Source organism: Cajanus cajan, chromosome 4, assembly GCF_000230855.2.
Source record: "Cajanus cajan strain Asha chromosome 4, NIPB_CcT2T_4, whole genome shotgun sequence".
Lineage (NCBI taxonomy): Eukaryota > Viridiplantae > Streptophyta > Magnoliopsida > Fabales > Fabaceae > Cajanus > Cajanus cajan.
In genome coordinates, this window is record NC_138520.1 from 60,433,672 (window position 1) to 60,458,631 (window position 24,960).

General features: G+C 34.1%; 1 protein-coding gene across 1 annotated transcript; it reads left to right on the top strand.

The window, feature by feature from the left end:
* Positions 1 to 7,642: 7,642 nt before the first annotated feature.
* LOC145957410 (zinc finger BED domain-containing protein RICESLEEPER 1-like) lies at positions 7,643 to 8,419 on the top strand. Its single transcript, XM_083073662.1, has one exon. It carries the CDS (start codon positions 7,643 to 7,645, stop codon positions 8,417 to 8,419), a length of 777 nt encoding a protein of 258 aa, XP_082929788.1.
* Positions 8,420 to 24,960: the final 16,541 nt, after the last annotated feature.

A 24,960-nucleotide genomic window follows, 5' to 3' on the forward strand; every position in this document is an offset into this window, starting at 1 on the left:
TTACTATCTAAAATTTGACATATATGATCTAAGATATATGAATTTTCAATTTAAAGGTTGAATTTTCAAACTTCACATTTAATATAAAGTTATTGAGCAGTGTAACACCTAGTAAAAGTTACACCAGTATCGTTTGAACCCTCATCTTATATATATATATATATATATATGAGTATTGTTAAATTTCAAGATCATACAAGAAATACAAGAAGCCTAATTCTCACATTTAATTCAAGGGTTGGTGGCTGCAGTAAATATGTTTTTGTTTTTCAAGTATCAAACTCATGATATGAGAAGACATCCAGGTGGAAATCATTCTTTATGGTTTATTTTTAAGGTTTAACTCATTTAAAATGAAAAAAATGTATACAAGTAAGAAATTAAAATATATCTACTATTGATTTAAATTAAAATATCTCGTATACGTCAATCTAAGTCATTTAAAATGAACAGCAAATACACTATCACTTAACCATTATTTATATTCATTTCTTCACTCTAAAATCTAAAATTAATTGTCAAAAACATCTTTGTAACAACTTGTGATATTATATATATATAGAGAGAGAAGAAAGAAAATGAAAGAAATAAAGATCAATTCCAAATCTGCATGAAAAAGACAATAAGCTAGGATGACAACATAGAAGCATGTGTGAAGCTCTCACAAAAGGGGGACAACAGCCACCATTTGAGACTTTAAATTTATGTTATTCAACAGTTTGTCTTGAGGAATGAATTGATTTTGGACCAGTCAAATGGGATATGGACGTTGCATGTGCTATCTCTCTTCACCGCATCCAAATTTAAGGGACTGATGAAACGTTTGTGATTATTTGGCCCACTCCGTTGTGTTGTGGCCCAACGGTATTCAATTCTCCATTTATATTTGACAACTTCCGAGTTCCAATATTGAACAAAGATTTTTAGACATTTCTAGCCTATAGACACTTTGAGAGAGACGAGAAATAAATGATTTAGATGGTTAATATGTGATATGACGGGAAGAGAAATAAAATAAAAATGTTGAATGTTATTTGAGTATTTAAAATTGTAAGGGTGTTCAAAAATATAAAACCATTTCCATCTATTCTAAGTTCAACATACAAGGATACGTGAATGTAGCAACAAGCTGTTGAATATTATAATTCAAATATATAGTCTACATTTGTATGTATATTCTATGTGTTTTGTCTGTATATATAGTGTGAAAATTTTAGTTTGTACATATATCATTTGAAGGTATCGTTTAATGGTATGGTCTGATGGTATCATTTGATGTATCTAGAGCTTGATAATATAGTTTGTAAGTATCATTTATATGTCGTAGTTTGTTAGTGTTATATATTTGTATCATCTATCAATGAATTCTATAAATACATGTTTGTATTATTGCTCATTAATAAGAGAGATGGACAGTCATGTGTAATATACAAGTGTGATAATAAAGTTTTTTCTATTCAATTTTCACTCTCTATTCTCTATTATGAGTACGTGTGTTTCTATGAGTGTCATCCCCAACAAATTGGTATTAGAGCTTGTTGATTGTGAGGTAGCTATGGGTAGTGTGTGTGAAACCCACTAGGTTGCAAGGTATTCTATTGTGAGGGAAACTCTTTCTTGTTTGAGTTTCTATTATTTGTGTATGGATACTTCTACTTTTTTGCGTGGTGTTGGAAGAGTGAATCATAATTGGTTCTTATGGGCCTTTCCCTACCAACTTACTTATTTTTTATGGCAAACACTTTGACTAGTGGTGTGTGAAGATGGGTGTCATTTTTGATTTCCAAGAAGTGATGGAAATTGATGGAGTATGGGCCAAGGGACCTATTACAAGGGCCATGACAAGGAGAGCCCAAAAGGGATTGGGTAGTTTAAAGGGAGGTAGGCCCATATTGATTTTTAGTTGGGCTAATACATGATTTTAAGTCCAAACCTTCCTAATACTATTTTTGATTTTGTGTTGTATTTTGCTTAACCCTTTGTATTTTGGGGCTAGCTTAGTTAGGATTTATTTGGGGAGTGTATTTGGGCCATTAAATAGGACATAGGCCTAACTAGAAGGGGGTAATACATTTAAGTTTCATTTAGGAGCCATTTGAAATGCATTTGGACTCCATGTGGCTGACCAAGGGTGGCACACATGGCATGTGCCAAATGCATCCCCAAATGCCTTCTAAATGACACCTAAATGCATTAGCCTAACTTCCTAGATCCAATAGCACATGGGAGGGAAAGGTTACGCTCCAAATTTGAATTTAAATTCAAATTTGGTAGGCCTAAGAGTCAAGTAAATCATACCATGGTTTAACTTGACCTTAGGCTTATAACCTACCTTCTCCAAGAGCCACCTAGCTCTACATAAGGCCTCCTTTACATGTAAATTGATCACTTTGGGTTACATATGAGATTTTCATTCAGAATTATCTCTCAAATCTAAAGCCAAATAGCTTATGGAATCTAGCTTCCTTAAGTTCCTTCAACAAGGAAACCTTCTTTGTACATTTGTGCTTCTTATTCTTCCTTCCTTGGAAGACTTTGAGCGTTCCTTGTCCTACAATTTTTCCTTCATTCCATTTGCTCAAGATCATCTTTAAGCCTCAATATAGACGTATGGATCATTGGAGTTCAAGAAGAGTGGATTCGACTATGCATTCACTAAGGAATTCCATCATTTTTGGTATCTCAATCCATGATTTCTTCTTGAAGTTTAAGTATTTATTTCCAATTCTTTTCATGTCAAATATGAAATGTGATTGTCTTATATATGTTTTCCTTGATTATATCTAAATTTGTATGCTTTTGATAGATCTAAATGTCTTAAAACAATTGGTTCATACAAAATTTGATCTAGTAATCTTAAACAATCTTGTGGTGCTTTAGGTGTTTTATGCCATGTGTGCTTTGTTTTGATAGTTTTGGGTTTTGATTCAAATTTTTGTTTTGGTCATTGTGTCTAGTATTTTTTTGATTTTGAATTTTGAATCCTATGTGTGTATAGAGTCATGTGTAGTCATTATGTGTTATGAATTCCTAGTTTAGCCTATTTTGAAATTTGAATTTGAATTGCTTTGGCCAATAATGTGTATGTTTGAGTGATTTTAATTTTCAAATTTTAGTTCAAAATTCATCTTTAGATCATTGGAGAATTTTCTTAGTGTTAGGCTTCCTATATGTCATAATTTTTTTTTTTTGAAATTCAAATTGAAGTTGAAAATTTGGCTCCAAAAATTTGAAAACAAAATTGAATTGAATTTGGATTTGGTGTATGGATCTAATTTGAAATTAAAATTCGAAATCAACACATGCAATCACATGGAAGTGAATTGAAGTGTATGGAATCATGTGCATGATTTTTGGATACAAAGAAAAACATACCAAAAGTATGCATTTAATTTGGAATTCAAATTTTAAGTTGCATTTGAAATTGTTGGACTATTTCTTTCTTGTTTGGCCAAGAACTTGATCGATACAAAAGGCAAAGTAGCTTCTAAAAAATTTAAACAAAAGATTGAAAATAAAATTTAAAAGAAAAGATAAAAGGAATTTAAAATAAAAAGTCGAGAAGACTAGAAACAAAATATTTAAGTCACATGAAATAGTCCTACGCAACTACTAGTTTTTACAAATTTTGATTTCCTATTCTTTTATTTTAGTTTTCTTCGTCTAATCTAGAGTTAGAACTATTACTTTTGAGTGCCTCATTGAAATTTGCTTTAATTTTAGTTTGTCTAATTACTTGAAATCCCTTGAAATTTGTCAAGTTAAATCCATTTGAGTTTAGCAATTTAATTGTGCTTTTATTGATTGTCTTCCAAACTTCCGAGTGTTTCTTTGATGTGCTTATTGTCACTCTTTTGAAGGCTTAATTCAAAAGGTAGCATATCCGATTATTGTATGAAGGCCTAGGAGGTGTGATTCCTTTGGTGGCTTTGGCATTGGAGAAGAAAATATTCAATCTGAGAGCAACACACCAAAACACTTGGCTTCAAGAGTGAATCCAACACCTTAAGAATAGAGTGAAACAATGGAGAGGCTAACCATTCTTTGTTTACTTGTCCAAGGATTGAATCAAAGAGTAAGATTTAGTAACAAATTTAGAGATGTAATTTTTTGTCACAAAGTTTTTCCATTACAAAATTCGTTGCAACATTCGCCTCTAATTTTGTTGCTAATAATGGCAGATTTGTTATTTTTGTTCTCTAAATTTCTTTCTTTTCTTTTCTTGTAATTTGACATGTCTTGGGAAGCCTTTTATGTTATTCCATCTCCCCTATTTTAGTCTTAGTTAAAGTAGTTTATGTTTTAGAATTGTGGAAGTGGCTACAAAATTTTGTATGCTTCAAGTTTCCACATTAAAAAATTCAACTAGTATATGTTTTATTACTTTTATGTTTAGGAGTATTTGATAAGTTCGAAAGACTTATTCAAATACATAGAATCACGATTAGTTAGTGTAGTATTTAATCTTTTCTTTGAATCACATTAATTTTTAGTCTTGATTAGCTTACTTCACCATGAGTGATCAATATTTCCAACATAGTGGAAATGATTCAAGTTCTCCAAAAAAAATTTCTCAACTTGCTCAATAACTTAAATTACTTAAACTATGGAGAAAGTAAGAGGCTATTATAAAAAAAAATTGAAAGACAAGCTCATCTTGCTATGCTTAAGGAGAAGATAAGGTTGGTGAAGCAAGAAAAAAAAAACTAAGGGAAAAAAATATAAGTAGCACTTCACAAGGTTCTACCATTGGCATAACCAATCAAGAAGGTAGTTTACACATGGGTGAATTCTATGAAACCTAGGAGGATAAAAAAATAAACCAAAGTTAGTGAAAAAGTTTTATGTATATAAAAAGACTACAATATTTCTTTTTAAAACAAAATATTTCTCTCATTCTATTTCTCTTTTTTTTTTCTTTCTCTTTTTCACTCTCATTCCCCCTTTCATATCCTCTCTCTCTTCGTCTCCTCCTTTCCTTTCCTTCTATTATTTCTCTTTCTCACTCTATCTCTCTCACTCTCACTCTCCCTTTCCCCCTCCCTCCCATATATCTATTTCTCTCTCTCTCCCTTTCTTGTATTTCATTATTTCTTGATCTTGCCAATTTTAATAATATTATTAAAATCTATTTTGTTTCTACATTTTAATGGTATTTGTTAACATTTTTTTATTTTGTTTTTTATTTGAATAAAATAAAATAATATATTTTTATTCTTCTTAATTATAATGTGACATTTTATTATTATTTTTTGTTGTTGAATTTAATGTTTAAATTATTTTAATAAGTTTTCAACTTTTTAAAATAGTTTAATATCATATTTGTAATAAGATATAACTAAATAAATATATATAATGAGTTTATTTTAGTAAAGGATATTTTTGTTAAAAATATTTATAAACCCAAAAAGATACTATTGTAACCATACATGAAAATTTTTAATTCTCAAGAATTATGTATGAATATTCCCAGGAATTTTTATGACTAACCAAATATATTTTAGTTATTTTCAAGAATCATGATTCTCAAGATTTGTAATTCCCAAGAATCATGATTCCTAGGTGTGAAAAGACTTTCCCTACCAAACACCTCCTAAATGTTTAGGTAGAGACTATATTGCTTCTCAATGCCCAAATAAAAAAAACTATGATTTTAAGGAGTAAGGACGTTTATAGTAGCTAAAATGAGGTTTCTACTTTCTCTTCTTCAAGTGAGAGTGAGGAAGAAGAAAGTGTGATGGAGATCTTCTTATGAACAAATAAAATATATAACTATAATAGCATGCGAACAAGATATGCAAGGAGGAAGACATTGCTTATACAAATAATAAAGGAAATTATCCTTAGGGCTGTTCAAAAAAAGTAAAAGAACCAAATTGAATTTAAAACCAGACCAAACCATTTAAAAAAAAAACCAGAACCAATTATAATAAAATTGAACCGGATTTAATTTTTAAAATAAAACTTAAAAACTGAACCTATTTTTTTAAAAAGGTTTGGTTCACTAAAACTGTAAAACGGAACACGCATGCTCAGCCAGCCCTCTCACTCACTCTATCTCGCAGTCTCGCACGACGCACAACAAATAAACCAAAGCCCCAAATTGCTCAGCCACGCTTTCGCACACTCTCTCTTTCTCAGACTCTCGAATCTCAATCTCTCACAACAAAGTCTCGCAATCTCGCACTGCACTCATTCTCAATCGTTGGCAATGGCAGTACCCAAAGCCCTAAATTGCCAAGTGAAATTTCAGAGGAAGAACCCTAAGGTGTAGTTTCACAGGTTCAAAGAGGTTAGCTTTCGTTTCCTTTTCTGTCGGAACTCTAGTTTTTGTTGTACATAGCTTATGGGTTTTAATTAGCTTCTATTAATTTGATTTAGCCTATCGTTTTGTAGTTATAAGTTTACTTTGTTTATCGGGTTAGTCATGAATGATTTTATTACTTGAGCATTTGAATAGTGATGCTAGAAATTGTCTTTTTGCTTGGCAAATTTTGTGCATAGGAAGGGATTTTAGGTCTATGAAGGAGTTTTTTTTAATGTGTTATTGTGATTAAATTTATTACTGTTCAATCTACAGATCTTCAAGACAACTACATCAATCAATGGCTGATCAAGATGGCATTTTGCCCTTTGAGACAACAAATCATTTAGTTTCTCCTCCACCTACTGCTGTCTCTAACACAAGTAGAATGGCACCTCCTCGTAGTTTTGATTCACGTAAAAATCGATCTAAAGTATGGGATCATTTCACTAAGGAATCCAATGAAGATAAGATAGCTAAATGCAACTATTGTGATAGGTTGATTAAATTTGAAAGTGAAACAAGTGCAATGCGAGCTCATCTATGTAGATGCCAAAATAACCTAGATAAAGAAGCAAGAAAGAAGCAAAAGTCAAATTCATCCACAAATGTTGTTTCTTCTCCTTCCTTGGCTAGGCCTAAAATTGACCAGGAAACATGTTGGAATGCATTGGTCAAAATGTTCATAGAAATGGAACTCCCCTTTCGAAATATTGAGCATGAAGCTTTGCGAGAATTTTTAAGCATTATAGCACCCTCTCTTACTGTCTACTCACGCACTACCCTAGCACGTCATATTTTGAAACTTTGGGATAGTGAAAAAGCAAAGCTAAAAAAGTTTCTTTCTCGACACTATCATAGGGTTTGCCTCACCACTGACATGTGGACTTCACGTCAAAATCTAGGTTACATGTGTTTGACAGCTCATTTCATCGACAATAGCTGGAAGTTGCAAAAGAAGATATTAAATTTTTGTCAAGTCACAAGTCACTCAGGAAAGACTATGGCTAAGACAGTTGAGCATTGCTTGAGTAGTTTGAGCTTGAATCGGGTCCTTAGTTTAACAGTTGATAATGCCTCATCGAATGATGTTGGAATCCAATATCTCAAGAAGAGGCTAATGTCATGGAACAGTTTGTTATGAAGGGAGATTATGTTCACATGTGTTGTTGTGCACATATTCTTAATTTAATTGTGAGAATTCGTGCCGCTATCAAATATGTAAGATCTTCCCCTTCTAGGCTATCTAAATTCAAGACATGTGTTGAGCAACAAAACATTGAATTTAAAGGGCTTGTTTGCCTAGATGTTGAAACCAGGTGGAATTCTACATACTTAATGTTGGAAGTTGCATTAAAACATCAAAAGGCATTTGAAGAGCTTGAGATGCAAGATAAAAAATACATTGAAGAGTTGGAAAAAGGGAAGGGTGTTCCTACATTTGGTGATTGGGAGTTTGTGCGTGGTATCTTACCATTTTTAAAGTTGTTTTATGATGCTACTATGTGTATCTCTGGTTCATCTTATGTGACTAGCAATATGTACATATTTGAGGCCTTCGGGATTGGAATAAAGATTAAGCAAATGTGTGCTTCCAAGGATGTGATTATAAGTATGATGGCTAAAAACATGAAAAAGAAATATGACAAATATTGGGGCAATCCTGATCGACTGAACATGTTATTATTGATTGCTCTTGTGTTGCATCCAAGATATAAGTTAAAATTCATGCATTGGTTGATTAATCAAAGTTTTGATGGTGTTGTGGCATCTAATTTGAAAGACAAAGTGGAATCAAGTATAAGATTACTTTTTGAAGAGTATAATGGTGGGAGAATTGAGTTTGAAGCTAACTCACAGGAAGCTCAACTCAATGAAGAAGCAAGTGACGATCCTTATGGCTACAACCAGTTTTTCAAATCAACTAGATCTCATAAATATGAATTAAGTAAATACTTAGAGGAAGCCTTAGAAGAGAGTCAAGGAGATTTGGATGTTTTAAATTGGTGGAAGCTAAATTCGGGTCGATTTCCAATTCTTTCAAACATGGCAAGAGATTTGCTTGCTATACCTGTTTCTACTGTGGCCTCTGAATCTGCCTTTAGTACCGGATGAAGAGTTCTTGATGCATATTGTAGTTCTCTTACACCACAAATGGTGGAAGCACTTATTTGCATGCAAGATTGGCTCAAAGAGACACTTCCACCATTGTCCTTGAATGAAATAGAGGATTTTGTGGAGTTTGAGAAATTTGAACAAGGTAATAATTTTTTTTAATTGCCTTACACTATTATTTTATTATCTACTTAATATAACATGACTAGCTACTAATTGAATATTTTTCTTTATGTTGCAGATATTGTCCTTCACAAGATGGTGCTTATTCAGTCTCCTCCGTTACACTTGATGATGATTAGAGAAACACTTACATTATAGTTTACATTTGGTCTGATGTGTACAATGGAATATCTGATGTGACTTTGCAATCTGTTTCTGTTCTTAGTTCGTGCTTCATTAAGTTACTCAAATTTATTCTAAGTTTGCAACTTCTTTTGAGCGCAAAGGCTTAGAATGTGTTAAACAAACTCATGTCCTGATTCTACTGAACTAATGCTTGAACTTCTTATATATGAAAAATGAGAGCAACTGTAATATTCTAAATTTATGATACAATGTTATATTATATATATATATATATATATATAAATATATATATATTTAAAAATAATATTTCTTTTAAATTTTAGTTACCTTACTTAAAATAGAATTGGTTGTATTATTTTTTAGATAGTTATAATTCACATTTTTAGAATAATATTTTAAACATCATGTATATATAATTATATATATATATATAAATCATTTTTATATACATATATATATAAATATAAATATATATATATATATAGATGACATCCAATAATATTATAAATGTTTATAATATTATGATTATATATTTTTATATAAAAAGCTACGATTGGGAATATATATATATGCAGGGAATGTGCATCATGACTACCAAAAATGTGTTGTGCAAAATTCAATACCATGAGCATTACGTGGCAAAAAGAGAAACGTAATGTGCAACGTGACTACCAATAATGTGATGTGCAAGTTCAATACTGTGAGCATTACGTGGCATAGTACTGTGAACATTTACATGGCACAAAGACAAGGAATTAAAGAATTTACTCTGAACAGCTCAGAGATAAGAACTACATTATCTGCACATGCTAGCAATACACCTGGGTCAGTGAATTCTTTCTTGCATCAGAGAATAACAATGTTCATAAATGCTTAAGATTATCTTCAGGGTAAATATTCCCCGTACAAAAAATTACGCAAGCTCTTACGAAACGGAAAAGGAAACCGCGCCTATAAATAGTGCTTTCACCTCAACGGAAAGTTGAAAAACAAGAAAACATTGTAACAGCGGTGAGAAAAGAGAGAAAGAAGAGAAGAGAGAAAGAGAGCGAAGTAAGAAAATTCCTTTTACACAACTCCTTCTTGATAAGTCTATGTTCAAGGTAAGGGGGAGGAGAACTTTGTTTCTTTAAAATTTTATTTACTACTATGTTTATTATTTATGTTATTCTATTGATACATTTATCTAGTGAGGTGTCCCTAACCTCATTTATTTGTTTAATTTATGATTATTTTTATCTATAATAATTATTAAGGTGTTCATATTTTATATTGTTTAATTATTTTATAATGATTGCCATTTTTATTTATATCATTGGTACTCTTAATATATTCTTTTACGTAAACATATTTATTGTAAATATATTTTATAATCAATTATATTATAGTTATGATATTTTGGATTTATTTCTTCATGTATTTATATTCATAAATATTGTTCTATGGCCATAGAAGATAAAGTTTGAATTATTTATAGCTGGAGGTTTGACCTTGGGGATTTAAATGAGTAAGCATTTATGGTAAAATATTCGGTTGATATTTGATTGATATTACAATAATACTCATTTATCCTGACTAGTCACTATTAAAATGATTCAAATTTTATTATTTAATTTTTATGTTACTATAGACAATCTTGTTCTTTTAATTATATTTGTTAATAAGTGTTCTCACTCCTTATTTCTTGTTGTAAATAAATTAACATATCATAAAATAGATGGATCTACCAATCCTACCAGGCCCTTTCACTTCCGTTATCACTGTAGTTTTTCTGGGCACCAGTTGGGCCATTGGCGCATCTGCCAATGCCGTTACATTTCAAGGAATAGGATTATCATCTTTTGTGTTTTCACCAACCCAGCAAAATCCCGTTGTCATAGATGGTCAGATAGTAGTCACTTTTTATCTCCCTCCAACCAATCATGTTAACCCAATAGTGAACTTATATCAACCTGATATGTAAACATCATATAATTAATGTAGGAAATAAGTAGATTATAATAATGTAGATTAATGTAATTTTTTTTAAAGATATGATGCAAATATAAAAATCTATATGTAAGCGAGGGTATGAAAAATAAAATTTTGGTTTAAGTATAATGATATTAATTATATAAAGTATATTATTACTATATTAAAGTTAATATTAACACGACTAGACGTTACAGCAACGTTTAGCCTTTTGTTGCTTTTACAGCCTTTAAAATTTCCACCTTTTTACTCACATAGTGTGATGATTAATAGGTGCAAAGAAATCTCGCGAAATTGTTTTCTCTGTTCTATGTGATGCATGCATTGATGGTGATCTCTCAATTCCTGAGGCTGTGGAAGCCGCAAAGGACATCCTTGCACGAAATGCAATCCACTTCTACAAAATTAGTTCAGCTAATAATGTTGTTAGTTGTAAACATTTTATTTATTTTCTATTCAATAGGTTTTTATTTTGTTCAGTGATGGGGCTATCTACGTGCTTTGTCTAGTTATTCCATTTGGAAGGTATTTTATGGCTTATATTTTATTTATTTATTTTTTACTGCAGAACTGTTTGGAAAAACTTATTTAGGCTTATCTTATGGCATAAGTACTTGTTTAAATCTTTTGGATAGCTTATGAAAATAACTTCTGATATGCTCATAAGATGTTTTTAGCTTATATGAGAACAATTTAACCTTTCCTCTTTGATTATAGAAGCAACTTATTGTACATAACTGCTTAGATGCAGTCACTTATTCAATATGTGCTTAATTAGGCTTTTTACTCAAATGCACCCATATATTTGATGAAGATTGCTCTACAACATTGAGGTCATGGCCATTTGCAATGTTAGTTGGTTTCATGCCAGATGCATTTATTTTCTTTAAAATGCTCATATCATACCCATAGATATTTCTAAATTTTATGACTGTTTTCTCTGCTTATCCCCAGTCTCTTCAAATGTGAGTGTTTGTTAGAAATATTCAATGATGTTCATACATTTGGAATACAATCAGCCAACTTTGTTGCGGCGAGTAATTCAAAGCTGGCAATCTCCTGGTTAGAAGAAACATTTCCTGAGTTACAGAACCAAGAAATTGAAGGAGATAACATGTCTTTGTTAAGAGCTCATGCAAATGCTTTATTTGATGCATCCCTTATCTTGCAGGTATAGACATTCAAATCTGGAATTCTGCATTATCAATATATGAAAAAATGCCTTTGACAGAATGTTCCATCAGTTGCAATGTTATATGATGACTTTACTTCTTTATGTTCTTGATTTTCTAGGGACCTCTGCGAAGAGTAGGTCAGGATGGGAATGAAGATTCAGTTGGTCAAAGTGCAGAATGTGAAGGTCGCACAATTAGTTTTCTCTACAATTTAGTCAGCAAAGACTCTATTTTGGTGACTTCCTGGAGTGGTGGGAAATTACAGATAGATGCTCTAGCCAAAAATATTTATGATTGTTTTAATAGAACAAGTATAATTGGCATTTGGATTTAGGTTGTGAATTTGTAAACTTTGGATTTAGTATGGGAAAACAAGCATAGGAAAGAAGTAGAACATTGCAATTGGGAATCACTAATTCCATTTGTTTTTTCACTTGTGAACTAAATGTTATATACGAGTGACTAGTCCCAGATAGATTTGAAGTACTAGTATTACTTTTTGATGTGCAATCTAATATAATTTCAATCTTTTTGGTTATTTGAAGTGGTGAAGGTTCACACCTGTGTTCTTAGATGACATAATATTACATAAATATTAATTGCATCACATACTTCATTTGTACTTCTTAATTATCACTGGTTGTCCTCCAGAAAATACTAAAATGAAGATGACTGATTCGTTATTTTTCTGAAGCTAGTTTCTATGTAGCAGCACCACTCTCGCTGTGTGGCGATTGTGCAGTAGAGGTCTTTAACTACCTAGGAAATCTCCTGACCGAGTTCATTGTCAAGGGCAAGAATCAGATGCAAGTAACAGAATTAGAATTCTGGCAAGTTGTGAATCCTCTCTTCAAGCTTGGGTGGAAGCATTGGATTGGTGCAGCTGTTTTCAAATGGGGTTGGATTCATCAACTCCAGTGCCATAAGATTCTTGTATGCATCATGTACTTGATTGACATCTAAATCTTTGGTTTGATCAGTGAAACCACGGCTTCATAACTTCTAGTTTCAATCATTTATATCTTGATGGCTTCTAATTGTTATTTATTTCATATCATATCACTGATATTATATTATATAATATTAATGGTACCGAGACGCGGTAGATGATGAATTTGGTCGTAGAAATTATATATATATATATATATATATATATATATATATATATATATATAATCTTCATTTACTTTTCATTTGGAAATTTGTTTGGCATTTTGTAAACTAATATCTACATGCAATCATTTTTTAAAATGAAATGTTGGAAGTTTAATGCAAATATGTCATTTTTGTAACGAGGTGGATTAAGTTATCTTAACATTGTTGCAAATATGGAGGGATTGACTCAATAGTTTTGCATTTTCTTCCATTTACAAGTCAGACAAATGGCAAGGACGATACAATGAAAACACCATCTGTACACCCTGTTCTAAATACTTGCCAGAGTGGATTCACCTCAGAGCCTTCACTTTGTGGGTTTGTGTCATTATCAGATTCATTTGGATATTCGTGGATTGTAGCTATTACTCTTTCTCAAGAATGTGTTGTGCTTGAGATGAAAAGTTGGAACCTCTTGCTTCTTGTAAGCATTGATACAGAGAAGAAACCTTATTCTAAAACTGGTTTATTTATTAAAACTGGTTCAAAAACTGGTTTGGTTATGAAACTGGTTTTAAATTGATTATAAACTTGTTTATTAAAGTAGTTCAATTTTAAAATGGTTTGTTAAAGTAGTTCACATAATTTATAAACCAGTTCATTTTATTAAAATGGTGTGGTGCAGTTTTTTTAAAAAACTAAATCATGCACACCCCTAATTATCCAATTTAGCATACAAGTAATAAAGGAAATTATCCTATTTAGCATCTATATTATTTGGACAATTTTATTTTTGTAATTACTTTTTAAACTAATTCTTTACCCACCACTTTTTATGTAATTTTTTTCCTTTTTTCTACTTTTCAAAACCACTCAAAAATTACAACTACTTAAAAATGTTATTTTTTTATTTAATTAAATCTTATTACAAATAATAAAGGAAATTTTATTCTTTTTAATTATAATGTAACATTTTTTTTTGTTGAATTTAATATTTAAATTATTTTAATAAGTTTTCAACTTTTTAAAATAATTTAATATCATGTTTGTAATAAGATTTAAGTAAATAAATATATAATGAGTTTTTTTAATAAAGGATATTTTTGTTAAAAATATTTATAAACCCGAGAATATATTATTGTAACTAAACATGAAAATCTTTAATTCTTGGGAATCATGTATGAATATTTCTAAGAGTTTTTCTAAGTAACCAAACATATTTTACTTATTCCTAAGAATCATGATTCCCAAATTTGTAATTCTCAAGAATCATAATTCCTAGATATGAAAAAAAAAAATTCCCCTACCAAATGTTCCCTAAATGTATAGGGAGAAACTACATTACTTCTTAATGCCCTATCAAGAAGACTATGATTTTAAGGGGTAAGGACATTTATAGTAACCAAGGTGAGGTTACTACCTCCTCTTCTTCAAAGTGAGAGTGAGGAAGAAGAAAATGAACAAGAGTCTAATGTGGAATCTACTTATCCTTATGATGGAGATCTTTTTATGATATGGAGAGTTCTAGGATGTCAACCTATTGAAGAACACCTATCATAAAGGGAGAACATTTTTCATGTAAGATGCAAAATTTTAGAAAATGTATATTCTCTTGTTATGGACAATGGATCTTGTTGTAATTGTTGTAATACTAGGCTGGTTGAAAAGTGAGCCTGCATTTGTGCTTCAAATTTTTACTTCATATTTTTATTTCAAGTTCCAAGCTTGTTAGTTGTTGCTAACCTCGAAGTTGATTTCCGCTGTTCGACACCACACTTCTCCTTCCGTTGTGCACTTCTTTTAACGATTCCTTTCAAATTTTGCACGCTACACACACTTATATCATTATTGGTCTTAAATTTTATAGGTCTTATCACCATTTTTTGAGAGATAAAGAAGACTATTTTTTGAGAGGATACTCTTACTATTTTCTACTTTTTGCTGCTAATCATGATGCTTTTGTGATAATTGCACTTGTTAGTTAGTATCTCTATTGCTTATGAAAAAATATTAATTATATGTTTAAATATTTTTACATGAATTATTATTTTTTATATTGACCCCTCTACAAAAAAATCTTGATTTCGTCCTTGATCTTTGTTATATAACTTACATAACAAATCGATAGATCATCCGTGAATAATGTAAAGTTTATCTATAATTTTTTAACTTTTATTGACAAGTCAATTTTTTTTTTTATAGTATAAATAAGAGTGGAATTGAAATTTAATGGAGGAAAATGCTAAGAGGAAAAAAATATAACTCAATAGATAAAAAAAATTCAAATAATATATATATATATATATATATATATATATATATATATATATATATATAAATCTTAATATATAACTATTATTTTTATGAACAAATAAAATATATAACTATATTGAATACAAAAGATAGCATACGAACAAGATATGAAAGGAGGAATACATTGTTTATATACAAATAATGAAAGAAATTACCCTATTTAGCATCTATATTATTTGGACTTTTATTTCTGTAATTACTTTTTAAACTACTTTTTTTCGCACCACTTTTTATGTATTTTTTATTTTTTATTTTTTCTACTTTTTAAAACCACTCAAAAATTACAATTACTTAAAAATTATTCATATCTTTAACAAATTACTTTTATTTTATTTTTATTTTTTAAGTTACTAATGACCCACTTTTATTCTATATTTTAAGTAATCTATAACTATTAATAAAAGAAAAATGATATTTTGTTCATTTAATTATATAATAACCAAGATAAAATGAAAATAATATATATATATATATATATAATTATTACTGACACAAAGTGTTTGAATCTCTAAGGCTTAAATATGTTTCTAGTCGCTCAAATTTAGCGTAAATTTATTTTTAATCCCTCAAATTTAAAATTGCTATTTTTTTAATCCCTGTAATTTCAACAAATCTTATTTTAGTCCTTATATTCAAATTTTGTTAAAAAATTTATCAAATATTATTACATAAAATTTATTTATTGGTGTTTCTATTAGTGAAAATATCACATTAAATCCAGTTGATATTGCATAACTGTTTTAATTAGTCACTTTTAAATATGTTATTAGTGACCTAAAGGACAAAAATAAGATTTTTAAAAAATACAGAGACTAAAAATAATAATTTTAAATTTGAGAGACCAAAGATAAATTTAACTTAAATTTAAAGGACTGAAAATATATTTAAGTCAATCTCTAATTATTAAATCAACAGGATAATTCAATATATTGTTTATAGGATAAAGGGACTACAAAAGAACTTTATATGTTATATATGTAATAATTAAAATAAACTTAAAAAATTAGGGATGACTATACCACTTATTCATTCACTCTGCCCCTGAAAGTAGACATGTACCTAGACTCGTCACAAGCGCACCACGTGCATTGTGCATGGTGAATCTTAGTGTTTCTCGAGACCAACCTTTCAATGCTTGTTTTGGCTACGCATTTTTCGTGAGAACCGTAGAATTGTTCTCAATCCTCCAAATTCCTTTCATCCTGTACCAACTTGACTCGAGCCGAGTTAGCCGAGTTCATGAGTTGACTTGACCGAGGTGATCTCTTAAGCAAGCTGAAATAAAACCATGAAACGCTGACATGTCACATCAGATGAGGAGACATCAGCAAGACACCTCGGCATGTTGATAACGTCATACGCAATTCAACCACCTCCAGAAGATAACCATACAGCAGTTACACGGTTACTCAGAAAAACCACCATAGGTAACGATATAAGCAATACGTGAAAGAGGAGACACGAACTAACTTGATCGTCAGAGTCCTTTTTGCAGGTACATCCGAGGCGCTCGAGCAAGGAGACCAGAGAGAAGGAACTCGTCCCCGCAACCGATTTCATACCATCTCGGGTAGATCAGAGCAAGGAAGATGACTTATCCGAGTTAGGAATCCGACCTGATTCGTGTAAGTACATTTGGCGCTAGGGATCTTCTACCGGTGGTTAGAATTTGGTCAGCCTTGGTGCATGCTAACATTCTCCCGTGCTCCCACGTTTCTGACCTGCACTGGACCCGGTCCATGCTTATGTACTGTATCATGACTCAGAGGACCGTGGATCTGGGGGGCATTATCTGCATGGAGATTTCTGGCTGTGCCAACTCTGCGCCTGGCTCCGCCCTTGGACATCCATCTCTCATCACGCAGTTATGCCAGTTGGCAGGTGTGGATGTCCACTCGCCGCCATTTGAGGGTCCTGGCAGGGCCATTGACAACAGATACATCTCTGCCTATTGCCAGGACCGCGCGCCACCAGCAATCCCTGCCCCCGAGCCTATTCATGTTGCTGGGCCCCAGGAGGACGTGCCCATGGATGATGCTGCTGTCCCAGACCCTCCACTCACTATCCATCAGCGTTTTGACGCCTTATAGGGTCGCATGGCCACATTCATGCAGCGACAGGAGGACCGCCTGGATACTTTTATGCAGAGGCACGAGGGCCAGATGGAGTCTCTCCACCGTGGACAGACCTTCATGTTTGATGCCTTCAGGAGTTTCACGCTGCACTCTGCCCCTGATTACCAGTTCCCCACCACCACTGATTATCATGCTTACACGGGGTGGCCTGAGGACCAGGCTCCTTTCTTTGAGGGGGGTGGAGCTGCCGAGGATGCTGGAGTTGCTGTTGAGGAGGGTGGAGCTTACCCCGGACATGATGACCAGGCTCTGTGATGGATGCAGATGGAGCTGGCCTTGGACCATTTTACTTTTATTATTTTTTCATTCAATTTTTCTGTTTCTCAGTTGTAGTTGTTTAACTGTTCTAGTCCCAAAACTCTATTTTATATATCTATTTCTTTTTGGTGATTACACTGTTGGTTCTTTTTGTGAATACTCTGCTTTAGCACGGTTCTTAATTTTGTTGATACTTGTTTTGCTTGTGGTTGAGTCTAGATTGTGGTTTGCTTGATGTTTGTGGTGCGTGTACCTTAGACATTTTCAAGTCACGTTAGATCTTTAGTTCATGACTAGTTGCATGCGGGTTTCAATGTTGATCATAGAACTGAGCTGAGTTTGATAATTTATGGATGCATAGCCAGGTGAGGTTTAAGCCTAAATACTTATGAGTGAACTACGCTTAAGTTGCATGATAGACTTTGCTTGAGTTTCCCTGGTGGTCTGCTTATGTTGTGTACTTAGGTGATCAAGGCATTCATATTTTCCCTTATTTTGCTAACCTCCTAAACCAAAAAGCCATTTTCACCTCTCACTTGACTCATACTTTCCTAAGCCCAACATCACACCTCTACTTGTCCCAAACCATGAAAAATTAACCATAACCTTTGCTTTGGTTAAGAGAGCAAATTGATGACATCAAGTAAGTTTGGGGGAGTTGTTAAATGGGAAATTTTGGGAAAAAGGAAGTATGTGGTCAACTATCCAAAAAAAACAAAAACAAAAAACAAAAAAAAACAAAAAAACAAAAATATTAGGATGCAAAAGTGTAAATATGCATCTTATAAAGGCTAATGGCTTGGATCCGAGAAAGGGCATGTGTGCTAAATTGTTGTATTGGGGTATGGAGAGGGATATCATTGTAAAAATTCCAATTTCTCTCTTAAGCCATAGCACCCTCAATTCTTGAAAAACCATAAGACTACTACTGCTTGACCCTGCTTGACTCAGATTGCCCTAGTAAAGACCTTGTGATAAGTTCCTGCATTTGTTTTACCACTGGTTTCATTTGGAAACGAAGAACAAAGTTGAATCATGTGGCGTGAGTAGTAGACTAGAGAGAAACACTCACCCTTATACACTAGTGTGCATAGAGAGAAACACTTTCCTAGTGAGAATGCATCTATAGATAGTCATCACTCTTCTAAGCTCTTTGATCTCTTTTGAAACCTTTTTTGCACCTTGTTATGTTCCATTGCAATAATTGTGACTGAAAATTCATTTAAGGTTCATGCTTGCGAAAAGAAAATACAAGTGAACTAGGATGTAGAACTTGACACACTTGCATTGTTTGTTATCTGCTAGATTAATTACCTGTTGCTTGAGGACAAGCAAGGTTCTAAGTTTGGGGGAGTTGTTAAGTCTCAATTATACCTCTTTTTGAATGAGATTTATTGAACAATTCTACTCATTCTTAACACCATTGCAAGATAATTGTTCCCTTTTTGATTCATCTTGTGTGCAGATATAGCTAACCCATTTTAGCTAACAATACCTTAATACACCTCATTTTTTGTGCAGGTATTGAGCTAGAGATTTGAGGATTGAAGATCTTTGGGATTGGAAACATAAGGAGCCAAGGAGCAGAGCAGAGTGGCTGCGCCGGGCGCAAGATGACGCCGCGTCGGGCTTGAGAAGAACAGAGCAGTGGACTTCTGGAAGTCATACATGCGCCGGGCGCGAGACTCCACCACGCCGGGCGTGATCGAGGCAGAGAGTACCTCAAAACTCTCTGGAACGAATTGCGCCGGGCTTAATAGAGAATTGCGCCGGGCTTGCTCTAAGGTAGAGAATGCTTGAAAGCCTCTGGAAGACACTGCGTCGGGCGTAAAAAGTAATTGCGCCGGGCTTATAATGAGGCAGAAAGTGCTCAGAAGACGCTGCGCCAGGCGCGAAGACTTATACGCCGGGCGCGAAACCCTAATCTGACCTCCCAGGCTCGTATTTGAAGCCATTTTCGAGGGTTTCTCCCTCATTCACACATTGAACGAGTTTTAGGAGCTGTGGAAGGGATTCCCGGAGCTTGGAGCTGTTCGTGTGTGGGTCTTTCCTTCGGTTTCTTCATTTCTCCCTTCATCTCTATTTTTTTTTGCCCTCATTTTTGAGTGGTTCTACCCATTTTTTGTGGGGTTAGATGTAACCAACGAATTCTAGTGTAATCCTCACATTTTCAATGATATATATATATATATATATATATATGTTGTTCATTCATTGTTGTGTTGTTTCTATTCTTAATGCTTGCCTTGGATTGATTCTCCTTGCATGATATAGGTTCCATGGGTATTGGAAAGTAACCTTTGAAACTAGCTCTGAAACAAATGCCTAGTGGGAAATGTATCTAGGAATGGAGCTTGGCCCATTAGTAGTCTTAAACCCTAGCCCATAATGCGGGTGTAGATATTGGATACTCAAGGGATTGATATTCAATATCCACACCTAGGCTCTTGCTCTAAGGGATTAGGTTTGAGTAAACTATTGGGTTGACTAAGCAATGAATTTAACAAGAGATTAAGGATTCATTAGTTTAACGTTTGGTGAAATCTGACCCCACAACCTCACAATACCACAATATCATTTCTAACCTTTTCCACTCACAACCAAATATTTTTATAATTTTCATTCCAGTAGTCATGATCTTTAATTCACATTCAGATGACAAACTACAAATTGGAATCATTCTTTAGTCACGAATAGTCAATAAATGCTTATGTTACCTTCTAATCCCTGTGGATACGATATTTTTACTACTTGAACGGCCGGTATACTTGCCGTGTTTGAGACCGTTAATAGAATCTAACTGATTTATAGATTAAAACAAAAGTGTTTAAACGGAAATCTCAACATCGTGTTTTGCAGGCGACCGAGCAGAGGTATCAAACTATTGAGAAGTTGGCTCTTGCCCTAATAACCTCAGCTCAACGACTTCGGCCTTACTTCCAAAATCATCAAATCGTAGTCAAGACCGACTATCCCATCAAACAGATACTTCGGAAGCCCGATCTCACAGGTCGGATGACAGCTTGGTCAGTTGAGCTATCTGAGTACGGAATTAAATATGAAAGTCGTGGACCGGTGAAAGCTCAGTGTCTTGCTGATTTCATAGTCGAGCTCACACCTAGCGTTTCATTGGAAAATCAATCTTGGATTTTACATGTTGATGGCTCATCTAATACCAAGGGTAATGGTGCCGGAATCATCCTTGAAGGCCCTAATGATATGATGATAGAGCTTGCAATCAAATTTGATTTCCAAGCTACTAATAACCAGGCAGAATATGAAGCTTTTTTGGCAGGTTTGAGATTGGCCAAGGATGTTGGTGTCCAGAAGCTCAGATGTTGTAGCGATTCCAAGTTAATTACAGAGCAAGTAGGGGGAGGTTATCAAACAAAAGAACCACAACTCCAAAGGTATAATCTCATGGTATCTCATTTAACCTCCTCCTTTGACCATTTTCAGATTGAACATATCCCACGAGCACAAAATGTTAGAGCCGACTTGCTATCCAAACTAGCCAGTACTAAACGTCCAAGACAGCATAAAACAATTATTCAAGAGACAATTAGTACTCCCAGCTATGATTCTGTAACAATATTTGCCAACAACCCTGGTCAGTCAAGTTGGATGGCAAGCATTTGGCAATACCTCATAGATGGTACTTTACCAGGTGACAAAGTGGAAGCTTCAAAAATCAAAGCTAAATCTAGTCATTTCACAATTGAAGCTGGTGAATTGTTCAAAAGGGGATTTTCGGTACCCCTTTTAAAATGTCTTGATCCAGATCAGGATGAGTATGTGATGAGCGAGATCCACCGGGGTATATGTGGCATGCAATCCGGAGCTCGGTCCATGACAGCAAGAGTAGTCCGAGATGGCTATTATTGGCCAACTATGAGATCAGATTGTAAAGCTTATGTACAAAAATGTGAAGCTTGTTAGAAATTTGGCAACCTACATCAGCTACCTGCAACAGCACTCCACTCCATGCAGTCAGCATGGCCTTTTGCATGGTGGGGCATGGATATACTTGGTTCTTTCCCAGTTGCCAAAGTCCAATTGAAATTCTTAATTGTAGGGATTGATTACTTCCCAAAGTGGATTGAAGCTGAACCTTTTGCAAGAATTACAGCAACTAATGTGCAGTGGTTCAAATGGAGGAAAATCATTTGTAGGTACGGCCTACCTCAAGCAATTACCATAGATAATGGCAAGCAATTTATAGACAAAAATTTTGAACAATTTTTGACACAACTTGGAATCAATCACAAAGTCACCTTGGTAGAGCACTTACAAACAAATGGCCAAGCTGAAGCAGCAAATAAGGTGATTCTCCGAGAACTTAGGAAAAGGCTAGGATCGTCAAAAGGAGAATGGGTTGAAGAATTACCTAGTGTCTTGTGGGCGTACCATTGCACACCGCAGACCACCACTCAAGAAACTCCTTATAGGTTAACCTATGGCTCAGATGCAATGATACCTGTTGAAGTTGGTGAACCAAGTCACAGAAGATTGACGTTTGATGAATCCCAGAATAGAGCACAATTGAGTTTGGACCGAGACTTACTTGATGAAACAAGGGAACATGCTAGAGTACAAGAAGAAGCATGTAAACTTCGAGCTTCCCAAAGATACAATTCCAAGCTCAAACCGAGATCCTTCCATGAAGGAGATCTCGTCTGGAGAGCTACGGGTGATGCTAGGAAGGATACCTCGGCAGGGAAATTCGCTGCTAATTGGGAAGGTCCTTTTCGCATCTTAGAATACTTACAAAATGGAGCGTATAGACTAACAGAACTCAATGGAAAATTTCTCCCTCGAACTTGGAATGCCACTCATTTGAAATTTTATTTCAGTTAAACGCATGTAAACCCAGGTACTGTACTCTTTTTCCTACTTCAGTCTTTTTCCCAAATAAAAAAAAAGGGTTTTGGCTGAAGAGGTTTTAACGAGGCATGTCTGAGGTAACTAGAAGAGATGTAACTGACCTATAATTTTATATCATAAGTACTCTCTTCTCATCCTCTCTTCTCTTATTTTTATGTTTACTTTTATTCGGTTTTAGCTGATTATCATAAAATCAACCTCATTTGAGGCTCGGCCAAGTTTGAGTCGAGATCATCATCTGATATCATCCATGTTGAAATTCAGAAGGCATTGATTCCTTAGCCAAACATGAGCTGATTTCTAACCTCGGTTTATATTTTGCCAAATGTGAGCCGATCTCCTAATTCGACCACCTAGTCATAACACATTGGCCAAGATTGGGACGAGCTCCCTATTTCTTAATAATCTAGCCAAGTTTGAGCAATAATTTAGCCAAGTTTGAGCAATAATTCAGCCAAACACCTAGTCATAACACATTGGCCAAGATTGGGACGAGCTCCCTATTTCTTAATAATCTAGCCAAGTTTGAGCAGTAATTTAGCCAAGTTTGAGCAATAATTCAACCAACCACCTAGTCATAACACATTGGCCAAGATTGGGACGAGCTCCCTATTTCTTAATAATCTAGCCAAGTTTGAGCAATAATTTAGCCAAGTTTGAGCAATAATTTAGCCAAGTCTGAGCAATAATTCAGTTCAGTTTGAATTGATTTCATGATTTGCAACGAGCAATAATTTAGTTCAGTTTGAATTGATTTCATTATTTGCAACGCAACGCAATAACCAATAATTTAGCCAAGAACCATTTGTAAAATATGCGACCAAGTCAGAACCGATTTCGTTTTATCAATACCAGGCTAGTTTCATTCAAATATCTATGTACTAATCTCAAAGCATAATACCATAATTGATTAGAGCATTCATGAAGAAATTCGGAACATTATAAAGATTCTCAAAAGTCTAGCCTTTGAAGGCAACAGTAAATTAGAACCCTAAGTACAAACCATACTACTATGCTGTAAAAAATATATAACTATCCATTGTTTTCTTCACTGCTCATATCATCCGGGATGTCATCTTTGTTAACAAATTTCCCCTTAAAGACATCTTTGCTGATGTGAATTTCTGTCAAATCGATGTTCGGGGCAACACACTTCACCTGTCATAAGGCTTTAGAAAACCCCTTCTTATGTTCTACGACTACTTCATACTCGGTAGCCTCCATCTCGTTCTTCAACCTCTTGTTCTCATTCTCCATTTCTTGGATCTTCCTCACATTAGCGGCGATAACTTCTTGACAAGCTTTATTTTTCTTATAAAGGTCCACCATCTCGCCTTTCAAGCTCTGCATATTCCCCTCATGGTCCTTTGTTTTCTTTTCCAACGCCTTCACGGTTTCCGCTTGAACTTCCTTTTCTTTTTTTAACAAACTCACCTTCTTCAAAAGGTCCTCCACCTTAGCAGCATATGTCTTGTTCGATCTCACAGAAATCTCAAACGCCTTTGAGTTTTCCTCCAATTTTTTCTTTAAGTTACCAACCTCAGCATTCAACGAGCCAATCTAGACATTCTCAGTTCTCAGCTTAGACATCAGTGCAACATTTTTTTCCCACTTTTTCTTCCAATGATCTACCACAGCGATAGATCTTTGTAGAAACACTTGCACAGAATCTAAACCTTGAACAGGTCCAACCTTCTCAACCAAAGCTTTATCAGTGATATAGGCTGGATCTTCCTTATAAAATGCTTCCGCAGTCAACTCGGCATTCCAGAAGGAAATCACGTCGGGTGACATACTTACATGATCCAACCTAGCCAGAGGATGCTCCGTATCATATCTTTGATGTAACGATCTCGGACGGTTGTTTGATCCAGATTGGGACGACCTCCCTTGTGAAGTCGGCGAGTTAAATCCCTACACAGGCATTGATACATATATATGCACGGAGGAGTAGTAGCTACTTGAAAAAACACCCGTTCCTCCGCGGAACAGGGTTCAATCCAAAGCCGTTCTAAATACAGAGGAAGACAGAACTTCAATTTATGCTGTAATACACTAGCCTCCATTTCGCTCTTAATCCTACTTTCATATTTCCCTACATCTCCCCTCACCCACTCATAACCAGTGGCAAGGATTTTTGGGTGGGAGTCTTTTCTGTTATTTCCACCTCTCTTTTGCACACTTGATTCTTTCCCTTTACTCCCAGCGATTTTATCTTTCGCTTTACCCATTCCAATCCCAAATACAACACAAAGATCAAAAGATAACGCTTGATACCTGGAAATTGTATGCTCCCTGCAATCCCTTATTCTTTGCGAACGAACTTGCCCACTCTGACTATGGCGGATGTTACACGGACCTCTCGTCTGCTACACTTATAATCGTAGCCACTTTCACGCCT

What these genes read in the sequence shown, in the direction of transcription:
- LOC145957410 (XM_083073662.1), top strand. Translation starts at nt 7,643, where the DNA reads ATGTTGGAAGTTGCATTAAAACATCAAAAGGCATTTGAAGAGCTTGAG.